A 12327-nucleotide genomic window follows, 5' to 3' on the forward strand; every position below is an offset into this window, starting at 1 on the left:
TCCTGATTTGTGTTGTAAGTTGACCAAGTCAACCATCCTCCGGTTTGACTTGGACAACAGTTGAAAGATGTTCTGATCGAAGGATAGCCTCGAAGGATACACTTGATCCTTCGAGGTGATCGAAAGATATGGTTCGACCATGGTTCGACCATTAGACCTCGAAGGATGATCCTTCGAGGTCCATGCTGATCTTTCGTGTGAACTATGATCGATAGATGATCCTTCGGACCATCTATCAGATCCTTCGATCCAGAATTCATGGGCTGGGTATATATACCCATGCATGTGTTGAGTTTCGACAGACAGATAGACACACAGACAGAAAGATACCGAGAGATAGGTTGAGAGCATTCTGTCCAAAACTCACACACACATTAGAGAGTTTATAGAATACTTCTGTAAACATTGAGCTTGTAACCGAACCCTCATTGCATTAATACAAGTTGTGTTAATCGGTGAACTTGTGTGTTTGTTTCTCTACTTGCTACTAACTCGGTTTGCTTGCTAGCTTGGATTCCGCACTCGCTAGTAGGTTTGTATAACAAGGTTTAGGTTCGTTATCCTCCGCGAAAAGGGACCTACAGGAAGTACAAGCCTTGAATCTTCGAAAGGTTCAGACGTGTTGCAGGTGCGTATATTTCGTGGAATCTATCCTCTTGACCCAGTCAAAGCCTTGAACAATCAGCGCTATTGCACATTTTTCCTCTTGTCAAAGTTCTCAACATCATTCATCATCACTACTTCTTTAGACATTTTCTTCATTTCTTCTCTCCATCAAAGACAACAACTCCTCCTTGATTTAACAATATGTCGGAGCTTCATGTCGCCGATCAGGTGCTGGATGCTCCACTATCAACAATCATACGACTATCAATAGTTCCTCCTGGAAAATCCTTCACACTCACTTAAAGATCAGTTGGAAAGAGGGACCCAAGCCTTCATTGACTTGGGTCGTCTGGCATCATCGAGGATTGTGACTTCGATTTCCCGATGATTCGGAAATGATTGTGCTCCCCCTGAAACAATTATTGGTTTTGGTTCCCAAATCTGTTTTTGTTTGCCATTTTTAACATTTGGTTTAACAACTTGTGTTTGGACAACCACAGGTTTTAACACCTTTGCAACTTCTTTTCTTTATTTCTTTCTCCATTTCATTTCTCTTTGTTTTTGAAACCGAAAGTCTTGTTTCGGTGAAACAGGTCGTGATCGGTAAGAGTTTCCATGGGGGCATCAGCTTTTGCCTTTCCTTTCATGAGATATAGACAGTTTTTGACAATGTGTCCATACTCATCGCATTCAAAGCATGATCTCCACTTAACAAACCTTGGAGTATCATGACGGTGATAACTTGACGATGAACTTCGTGATCTCGAGGTACAAACATATGTATGTCGATGTCCTTGGTCTATTTCATTGTATTTCAATATGATGTTTCTGTTTTGATGTAACTCTGCTGGTATGGACTATAAATACCAGCAGAGGGTTTGTTTTGAATGAGAGCTTGTATGAGCTAGAGAGAGAGTTCTGGTGAGCTTTGTATTTGTCGAATATTGTTCCGAAACTCTGTTAAAATCTTTACACGAAATCGTTAAACGGTGAATCTTATTGTGTATTACATTCTCTTGCTCGGTTTGTGTCGTAGCTTGGATTCCGCACTTGCTACGACATCCGAAACAAGAAATCACGTTTGTCCGACGATCCGTACCGGGACCTACATGGTCAAACCACAAAGACCGAAAATGAAATATACTCTTCAAATTATTTGTGAAAATGTTACCACATACATACTACTATGCCTTAAATGTCACTTTAATTTTTAGGTTTATTGTAACCGGACTTCAGTCCATCGTTCTACCAAAATAGAACAATAAATTAAAATCCGAGGAGACTTGCGTGCACGTCACATGCCAATACATGTACTATTTTGTAATTTCTCAGTGTGAACGAATCCGATTACACTAACACTACACATATCAAATTACAGTAAATTAATCTACGATGTGATATATAGCACAGTTATTTCGACTTTCTTACGATCAAGATCTTCAAACCCAACTGATCTTAAAAGTGTGTTGAAAGCCAACATAAAGAATGAATCATCAACATCTATCTGCTAGACCGAGTAAACGTCCACCCCCTGCATCAAGTCGATTTCAAGGATCAAGGTAAATTAGTTATTCACTTTCTAAATATGTTTATGTTGCACTAGATTTATGACCTTTTTTTTCAATTTCAATAGACCGCGTTCTAAATTGTTCACAAACATCACACAATTGAAATTCAAAATCAACAGATTAAATCTAGGTTTTAACATAACAAAAATTGATCTTTTCATATCTATGCATGTTTTGATATGCATTTAAATACTGGTAGTGATTATTCTGACTCAAAAATCACATCAAACAAGTTTGATAGCTTTTAACTGTCCTGTTATATCAACAATTAAATTTTACAACATTTATTTACGTATTTTCTGAAATTGATCTTTTTATCAATTGCAATCAAATATTTAAATTGATTATCTGTGGTCTATTTGTTTGATAGATTTCGAAAATATGGAAACGATATAAAAGTCATTAGTTTTATTTGTTAATTAGGGTACGAGCGTAACTTAAATATAAATAGTAGATTCAAAACTTGTCATAAAGACAAAAATATTAATTTTAAAACTGATTATAAATTCACGCAACAATTTAAGTATAAAGTCACTAATTTCATTTGTTGATTAGGTTGCGGTAGTAATTTAAATATAAAATCGCAGATTTAAAACTTATCAGAAAGACGTCTCTATACAACCCCTTTTCCTAGTTACCTTGCTTCTTTTTGTTTTAAAAAGTAACATTTTTATTTCAGCCACATTACAAAAATATTAATAGAAAAACAATAATAATATTTATTATTAAAAATAGTTGTATAAAGTAACATTTTTAATTCAATCATATTACATAAAGATAATTTCTACAAAATCATCATTTTATTTTATTAAAAAACTTATATATTTTTAAAAATAAGTCCTATTTTTAGGCAAATATTATTAAAAAAACAAACATACATTATGTTTTTTTTTTTTTTTTTTTTTCATATAGAAGTTCATTAACATTTTTTACAAATAAAAAACCAACATATTTTTTAAGTTATTTCATCATAAAAGTCTTTTAAGATATTAAATTGATAAAAAAAGTATCTCTTGGATAAAATCATGAAATCGTTATTTAACAAATTACATTATGATATCGACAAATATATTTTGTTTATAACTTTTTTACAATATTAAACTTATTCAAACCATTGTATCTGTTTTAGTGGTTTGTTTATTATTTTGAGTTTCATCATCCACCCTCATATATTATCTCATTGTTTCTAAAAGACCATATATTATTATTAACTCATTGAATTATAAAACAGTAAGGGGCTGTTTGGTGACATCTGAATAGTTAAGTGTTGAACTAGTAAGAGGTCTGAACCATTAAGTGTTGAACTAGTAAGAGATCTGAACCATTAAGAGCTTGTATAATGCTTAACCATTCAGAGGCAAATGTCTGACCAAATCAGATTAGAGGTCTTAACCATTCAGACTCTGTGTAAGGTTTAACCATTCAGAGGCAAATGTCTGAACCATTAAGACATCTGCTCATGAAATAAACAGTCTGAACCATTAAGTGTTGAACCGGTAAGAGATCCAAATCATTAAGAGATCCAAATCATTAAGAGAACACAAATATGGAATGGACTTTGTCTTTTCACGTGTCCATTTTAAAACATTAATTCATTTCAATTTTTGCCATCTCAATTTTGGCCTCACATGGTATTAATAAGCAAACCATCACAATTTTGTTCAAAATTTCCACGCGAAGAGATTTAATATGTTAAAATTATTAAAGGACTTTTATAAGGAAAAACATGAAATATGTTAGTTTTTTAAGTATTTATATTTTTAATAATCTTTCCTTTTAGATTAAAATTTACCAAAACTACAATAACTTTTTATACCAGCAGTTCTCAAGTTAAAAAAAAATGTTTTTTTTTTTTTATGATTTCTATAACTTTGTTAAATTGTGTTTAATTATTGTTGTCAGACAGAACTCTAGGGTGTGTAGTTTTGACTGTTTAGAATCATAAACTATAATTGTTTGATCATTTAAATGTGTAGTTGTTTTCTGATATTTGTTGTTTGTTCTTCCCTCTCAGTTCTCGTACTAAAAAACCATGCAGGGAGGAGATGTCACCCGTAAGTATTTCATTTAATTTGTTAATTTTTGTTAGGGGGTTTAAAAAAATACGGTTTAAAAAATATGTGTTTTTATTTACTTTAAAACCCTTGGTTTAAGCAATGTTTTAAAAACCTGACTAGAACCATCATAAAAATCATAAAACCGGATCGTAAACACCCCTCCTTATAAATCATAAAACCGGATCGTAAACACCCCTCCTTATGTATATAGGGGTGTTTGGATTTGTGTTTTGGAACTCATTTATTTTATCCCCATTTGAGATCATTGCTACATTTTCACACATAACTTCTATTTGACCATTTCATCTATTAGTATGCTAAATCATATTTTTCCAAACATTTAAACATCAACTTATCATGATATTACAACTGATTATTTGATTCTAATTAATGTATAAACACTTTCAAAACCAGAATCCAAACTTCTCCTTATAAATTACAGCACCAGTCACTCTTTTCTCAGGCACCTATAGGAGCAATTTTATGAAGAAATTTTTTTTTTCTTCTGAGTATAAAATATGTAGATTCGAAATGATCGCAATTATAGGCTTGTGACTAAGAAGTTATAACAGTCAGGCTCGTTTTTATTTATCAATAAGAGTTTATTGATGTTCACATATTCTGACTTGTGGAATACTTTGATACGCAGCAACTTGATTTGTATTTAGCCGTCAAAGAGCTTCATGTTTTAAGTTCTAAAGATCTTGGTAAACTAATAAGCGACGCAGAAAATGGTATTGCTAAGTGTGTTAAACAAGATGGATCATATTTTGAGGTTGGTGGTTTATATTTTTTTTATAACCATTTAATAATTCATTAATTTTTCACCTCAAGTATTGCTTGCTAACTGTCTATTTGTCAATGTGATAAACATCTTGATGCTTCAGATAGATGTGGAATTCCTAGCAAGGCATCTTGTCAAGTACATAATGGAACATCTTGCACCGTCTAAAGTAGATGATGAGCAGCAGCATTTCAGATCTATGTTAAGTGGTTTAAGATTATTGCATACTTTGTGTGATATTGCATGTCACCATTCAACACTTGCGCGGGTTAGTAAATTTAATTTTCAGTCTATCTTATATTCTTTATGGGTAAATACCATACTTTCTTAATTTGTACAAAAGAATCCCTCAACCTAATTTTTGTAGATTAAAGTTTGTACACTTGTCAAAAATAATTTTACATTCCTGTACAGGTAATAATTTTTTTGACAAAATTACTACAAAAACTTATTGTGTGGCAATTTTGTCTGAAAATTGTGGAAAAGTTTTGGGTTTTTTTTTTTTTTGTTTTTCTTGTTTGTCGGAAAACTGTAGGAAAGTTGTAGCAAAAAATGAGTTGTGTGAAATTTGTAGGAACCTTTTGTACTTTACCCAAAAAAAAAAAAATCTTTTGTAGAAAAAAAATGTAGTTTTCTAGTAGTGTGTTCTTCTTGATGGTTTAAATTATTTGTCTTTTGCATTTCAGCAACTGATTTTTCTTGCTGCAGGTTTTGGTTGAAGATACGAGTGTACAGGATGAGATGCTTAATTTGATATTTCGCATGATTGATTTTCTTAGTCAGTCAGGAGAGGTTTAACTCTTTTCTTTACATACTTTATTTTTGCACACTTTGTTAATATATATTTTTTTTCTGTTATGTATAACTGAAACATAACTTTGGTGTTCCAGAAAATTAGTGGTTCAAGCCAAATGGTCCTTTTATACTCAGCATTGTTGTCTAGTAGTATGTATCTGCTTAAAGCGTTGATTTCTTCGGAGTGGCGAGATATCACTCGTGTTCTACTTGCACATTCTAAGGTGACATGTTGTGTTAAAATCTTTATAGTCATTTTTTTTATAGTTCGATGATTTGATTTTTCTATTGCAAGTTTTATAAATTTATTTTTGTAAAGTTTTAGTTTTTATTTAAATGTATCATTTTTGACCCATTTACTTCTGAATGGGTTGATTCAGGTTAGGTTTTACTACCATCAGGTCAAACTGCCAAAATTTAATATAACTGAAATGGAACACGGGTCAATAATTGCCCGAATTGGATTTTTAGTTCAAAAAACCTCTTAGATCATTTCTTTAAATAATGATATTATTCAAATTATATAATAAGTTATATGCCAAACTGACCCGTTTCAACTGCACAACACCATTAAACATTTGACCCGTTACCTAACTCATCCATTTTGCAACCTCTAGTATTTTTTTTTTTTTTTTTGTATTGGAATTATTTGTTGATGGAATGTGAGGTGGCTGATGATCAAAGATTTTTCAGGTTGATAAATTCACAACAACGGCTTTCACTGCTCTCCGTGTGGTTATTAATTCTCTTCAAGCGAAGCTTCCTGATCAGCATATTGACCCTCACATGAGGCCTAATGCTAATGAAGTCTACTGTCTCTACCATCTTTGTGAATCTTCTCTAGAGTTTCTTCAATCAGCATGCAGACAGAAGTTATTTCAGGAATGCATTGTTAAGAACAAGGTAAAATAAAAAGAAATATCTTAAAAGGAAATGAATCAAATGGGTCTAACAGTTGATAGTTGACCAAGTCTTTAAAAAAACAAATTTTGAACACAAGTGTTTCGGGCCAGCACAACCCGACCTGTTTCAACTCATGCAATACAAGACTGAATCTGTGATTCTATAGGAGCTATGTGGAGAAGGTGTTGTTCTTCAGTTGGTTCAGGACACCTTGAAACTATCGCAATGTGAAGATCCATATCTTACGAATACGGTTTATTGGCTTAAATCCAAAGTTTTATCTATAGTAAGCCCAATCACTAGTTGATGTTTTTATATCATGTTTCACTTTCTTTAAGGTTTTTTTCCTTAGTTACAATTCTTCTTTCTCCAGATGCTACTTCTTTGTGAAGCAGAAAGCACATCTTTCTGCGAAATGGCTTCTAGCACCACTCAAAGCAAGGAGTTAGTTAAGACAACTATTTTTGAGGTTGACTTTTTAAGTAACTTAAAACTTATCTTTTTAAGTACATTTACCGGACATTCTACTTATGGATATAAACTTTTTTAGGTCCTTCAAGTGCTAAAGATGATGTTTGATGGAGATCTAAAAGACCATCCAAGGGGACTTTTGCAGCTGAATGCAATGCGACTAACCGAAATATTCTCTGCTGATTCAAGATTCAGAACTTCCATAATCTTACACTTTGTAAGTTTATATAATTATAATTACTTTTTTTGTGTGATTTCTTACTATTGATATGCTTTCCCTCATTTTGCTCCATGTTTTAAAATTTTGACATCATTATCTCTAACTAATGGTAGTTATAACATCTAAAGGATTCATCTAAAATTGAAACACGACAAATGGGTTGAACTAGTTAAACGGGTTGCAAGTCTTTTAAAATATATTCAACTGTAACATTATAGACATAATATCTAACACATAATTATTTAGGGGAGGCGGGGTGGATGGATTTTTTTCCCGTGATGAAGTTTTCCACGCTTGGTGGTTTCCATTTTTCCACCGCCACCAAATTGTTCAACGCGTGAGAATATGGTTTCCGTGAAAAACTTCACGCGTGACAAGGTTTGAGTGATGGAACATGTGAGGGGGTGTGAGGGTTTATTGTTGGGTGTTGTGAGTGATGACCATTGCCACTAAAAAAGGTTGTGAGTGATGGAAAAATGGTTGATGACATGGCGGAACTTGATTGGATGTTGTGAGTGATGAGTGAGTGATGAGTGATGACCACCCCCACCCCCCACCCCCCCCCCCTATAAAATCATGAAATCTGGATCAAAACTATGTTTGCACATAAGGCAAGCCTGTACCACCCATTTGACAACTCTAAGGGGGGTGAGGGTGCTCCACTTTCCATCACTCACCACACCCAATCATGTTCCACCATTCATTGAAGTTGGTTTCATCACTAGTGATGGATTTTGGTGGGGTGCCCATCACTCACCAACGGTCGTCCCTCTCCAACGGTAACATTTGAAACATTCACGCGTTGTCACCACCACGCGTGGTCACCATGAGTGGCGGCGGTGTTCCACGCGTGGTCACCCAACCACCATGGACCATCACGTAGCACCGCCACCTCCCTAATTATACACATGCATTTGTTAAATTGTATTTGTTGTTGTACATCCACGCAGACAGAAGTTTTGACCAGAGTGTTTCTACAACCTCAACGAGAATTCTTATCTACTTGGTGTTCCAATGACCATGAGCCCATTGAAGAGGAGAATGATATGGATTTTGATTCCATATCGGCAGCTGGACTGGTGCTGGGTTTAATATCTAAGTCACATGTCCAACATTCTACATGGCATAACTTTCAGGGTTCTCCAACTCCTTATGCATATCAGAGATCATCTTTACTTGTTAAAATTCTAGCTAATCTTGCATATGTTCCTGATTTAAGTGAAGGTGAACACAATTTTATATAAAAATAATTTTTGTCACACACACACACACACACACACACACACACACACACACACACATATATATATATATATATATATATATATATATATATATATATATATATATATATATATATATATATATATATATATATATATCCGTATATGCATTTGTTAATGGTCAAAACAGATAAAGGGACAAAACGTGTACTTTTGGTACCGGTTGGATTGGGTTGACGCCAGTGGCGGAGGGGTATCGCGGGCTACGGTTCAACCCCGTATTCTTAGTGTAATTTTTTTTCTGTTTTATATAAAGGATATCCCTGAACAAATACGAGGACACCCCTAAATTTAATAGGATACTTTAGTTCATTAAAATTCCAAACTTTTATAAGCCCAAACCTTTTACACCACTAAACTTGTATAATAATTAGGCCCAAATGATAGAGTTAACCCAAATTAAGTATAATATAGTTGAAAGAGATCCAATTGACAAATATAGCCCAAGCCACAAAACAATAAAATATCCTTTTGTTTTGTGTATGGGCGGCAACGTAAGAAACAGAGCGTCACGGAATTGTGATCATCCCATACACCAACAACCTTGTTGCTACTCTGTTGACCAGTAAATTTTTTTATTTTTGGGATACCGCTCCGCCACTGGTTGACGCAAAACACTTTCTTCCCAAATTATTTTCTAAACAATGATAAAAAAATATCTGAATAGACTGATTTAGCATGTTTCTTGACTAATATCTCCCTTTGTGCAGAAGAAAATTTAAATGCTCGCTTTGTCAATGGTTTTCTGGAGTGCTTGCAAGCGGAATCTTCGAAGTTACCTGGTGGTGCTGCCGAAAGAACAGCTGCCGCTAGCAGAAACCTATGTATCTATCCATTTCAAAACTTTCTTGATTGATAAAAATATAGAGGTGGCAAGAGGGTTGGGTTGGTAATGGGTCAGTTATAATATTCTTTATAAATAGTTGAAGTGTTAGTTGTAACTATAAAAACAATACTATTATAATTATAATATTAATTTTTGAATAAAACATTTTAGGCGACTTTCATATTTGACATGTTCTCCTTTTAGCTATTTTTAACTTGGCCCATTTAAAATATAACAACCCCGATCAATCCATAATACGTAAATGGGTCGAAAATGCCATCTCTCAAAGAAATAAATGTGGTTTGTTTATAACATCTGTGTGTTGCAGCTTTCTTGTTAAATCACGCCGAATCTTTGACTCCTGCTTACCTAAATGCACAGGATGTACTTGTCCTTAGGTAAATCTTTAAAGCTGTATGCGTTAACTTATGAACGATCTCAGAGAACATACTTGTATTTGATTGGATAATTGAACATTAAATGGCATATCAGTATGATAGAAACATCATATATCGCTTGATCAATTCATTTAAATCTTGTTTATATTTAGGTGGTTCATTAGTCAACTGGAGCAACCACTTGCAGCTCAAGAAACCGATATCCACAGAGCTATGGTAAAATAATTCATTTTTGTCTGTTTCTTTTTAATCATTTTGGTGAAATAGCTGTTAATTTCAACTGAAAATGTGAAACTGACAAATAATATTGGTAGACACAGCTTTATACTTGGCAAAACGGGTGAATCTTTCGGTCAGGTCGAATTTTGGTTGGGTTGACCCACCAACACTCTTGGTCAATTTTTTAGAATTTCATATATACTCTTTACATATCAAAATTACAAAATTATTATTAAAAATAATACGCATTAGTTAAAATAAAACATACTTGTTTTTGGTGATTTTTAAACCACTGAACTAATTTGGCATCTTAAAGGAAATGTGACTTAAGTCAGTGAGCCCAATTACTTATGAATGGTTTGATTCACTTGTATTTAATCTCTGACGGTCAAAAATGTGAAAAAAAAAAAAAAAAAAAAAGTTTGGCTAAAACAACGGGTTTAAAGTCACCCACAGTACTTTTTTATTACTTTTTTGCAAAAACATCTTAAATGATTTTGTTCTGAAAATTAAGTTATTCTTGAAATAATAGAGGATTGCTAACCATTTGTGACATTATCTTTAAGCTATTTATACATTTTCGACAGAAAGTGTTTCGGGCCAACCCAATGTCATCTAACCTTAACCATCATGACCTGTCCACTGATTTATTCCGCCTATAGACGGCAAAAGAAATTATTTTTATTAAACTTCATCAAAATTATGATTGTGACGGTTTGAGTCTCATTTTTAGGAGGTTCATCATAGCGCACAATGCCCATCGCCTACACCTCCAAGCCCATCTCCAAATGCGGATGACGGTAACGATGACGAGGGCATACCAGTAACTATGGCTATAGTCCAAGTTGATCATTTGGCTTGCAATGAAAATGGCCAAAATCATGTAAGTAAAGATGCTACTGATCAAAACACTGAACCCATTAATAGCATACAAAATGTTGAAGAGTTCAGAAGCATGGAGAGTGAGCAAAGACCGGAAAACAAAAGGAGAAGGACCCTAATGAATGATCAGCAAATTCATTTTATTGAAAAGGCTTTACTTGATCATCCTGTTATGAAGAAGAGTGATGGTACTTTACAACGTTGGGCCGCTGAATTGAGTCGTCATGTATGTAACAAATTAATATTTTTTATTTTTTTTTTCTTTTTTTTCTTTTTTTTTAAGTTTAACATCTTCTTTTGCAGGGTTCAAAAATTACTGCTGACCAGTTGAAGAATTGGTAAGAAAGCTTGTCCTATTTTCTTGTTGATTAGAATATCATCTTATGGTAGTCTAGAATCTGAAATACACTGAATTATGTATGTGAAAAAATGGACCGGTCAGTTGGGTTGGAAAACAGGTCAAAAGGGATAAACTTTTTTATCACGGGTTGGGTTGAACCGAAACAATAATTTTCGTCTAAAATTTCATATTTTTAATAGAAAGCTAGTGTGTCAAATGTGATTTAAAGGTTTCAGTCATCTCTTATTTCAATAATAATCTTGTTTTTGTAATAAAGGGGTTAAGGAGTGCTATTCATAATTAGTAATACACTTTGAGCAACCTTGACCCGTTTTCTTACATCTTCGACCCATTATAGATAAAACATAACGCGACCCAACTCAACCCATGCATATACCAACCATAGTTTTTTCAAGTTGTCTTTCTTGTTTTACGTCTTAACAGGTTAAGTAACCGCAAGGGCAAACTAGTACGTGCAGCTGCTAAATTCAAGGTTGGACAACATGTTATACTTATAGATGACAAAGGAGAAGAGGTTGGTAAAGGAACCATACATCTAGTCAAAGGTGTATGGTCTGGAAAAAATTTGGTGGAATCAAGTTCGTATGTGGTAGATGTTGAAGAACTCAAGAAGTCGGCTGCACAATCGGTTTCTTGTGAAATAAGAATGTTGTGGAATTCCAGCCAGCTTGTCTTGATCCAGCAGCAGTTGCCTTGATGACAGATTAACCTTTTTATGCATGTATGTGTGCATATATTGTAGAGGCGTTAATCTTACATGGTTACCTATGAATGTGTGGATTCAGGTTTTTCTTCCTAATGGGTAAAACTTAAAAAGTTAGCTAGAAAGAAAACAAGTTGAAACTCGGCCAAAGTGTATTTGTGATACATATATAGAATACTAGGTTATCACCCGCGAACTTCCCGGGTCGGAAAATTTAATCTACATTATCACAAAGTTTATAAATAGTACAA

At 33.7% G+C, this 12327-nt stretch overlaps 1 protein-coding gene across 1 annotated transcript; it reads left to right on the forward strand.

Moving 5' to 3' along the window:
• Positions 1 to 807: 807 nt before the first annotated feature.
• On the forward strand, positions 808 to 12070 carry LOC110929115 (nodulin homeobox-like). Its single transcript, XM_035980903.1, has 18 exons — positions 808 to 834; positions 4881 to 5006; positions 5119 to 5283; positions 5724 to 5807; positions 5906 to 6034; positions 6504 to 6713; positions 6880 to 6999; positions 7087 to 7182; positions 7264 to 7401; positions 8355 to 8483; positions 8541 to 8628; positions 9398 to 9511; positions 9842 to 9911; positions 10064 to 10127; positions 10179 to 10268; positions 10864 to 11238; positions 11316 to 11350; positions 11797 to 12070. The coding sequence occupies exons 1-18, from the start codon at positions 808 to 810 to the stop codon at positions 12068 to 12070; spliced, it is 2334 nt and encodes a 777-aa protein (XP_035836796.1).
• The last annotated feature ends 257 nt before the right edge of the window (positions 12071 to 12327 follow it).

The sequence above is a fragment of the Helianthus annuus genome, chromosome 1 (genome assembly GCF_002127325.2).
Source record: "Helianthus annuus cultivar XRQ/B chromosome 1, HanXRQr2.0-SUNRISE, whole genome shotgun sequence".
In the NCBI taxonomy this organism is placed as follows: domain Eukaryota; kingdom Viridiplantae; phylum Streptophyta; class Magnoliopsida; order Asterales; family Asteraceae; genus Helianthus; species Helianthus annuus.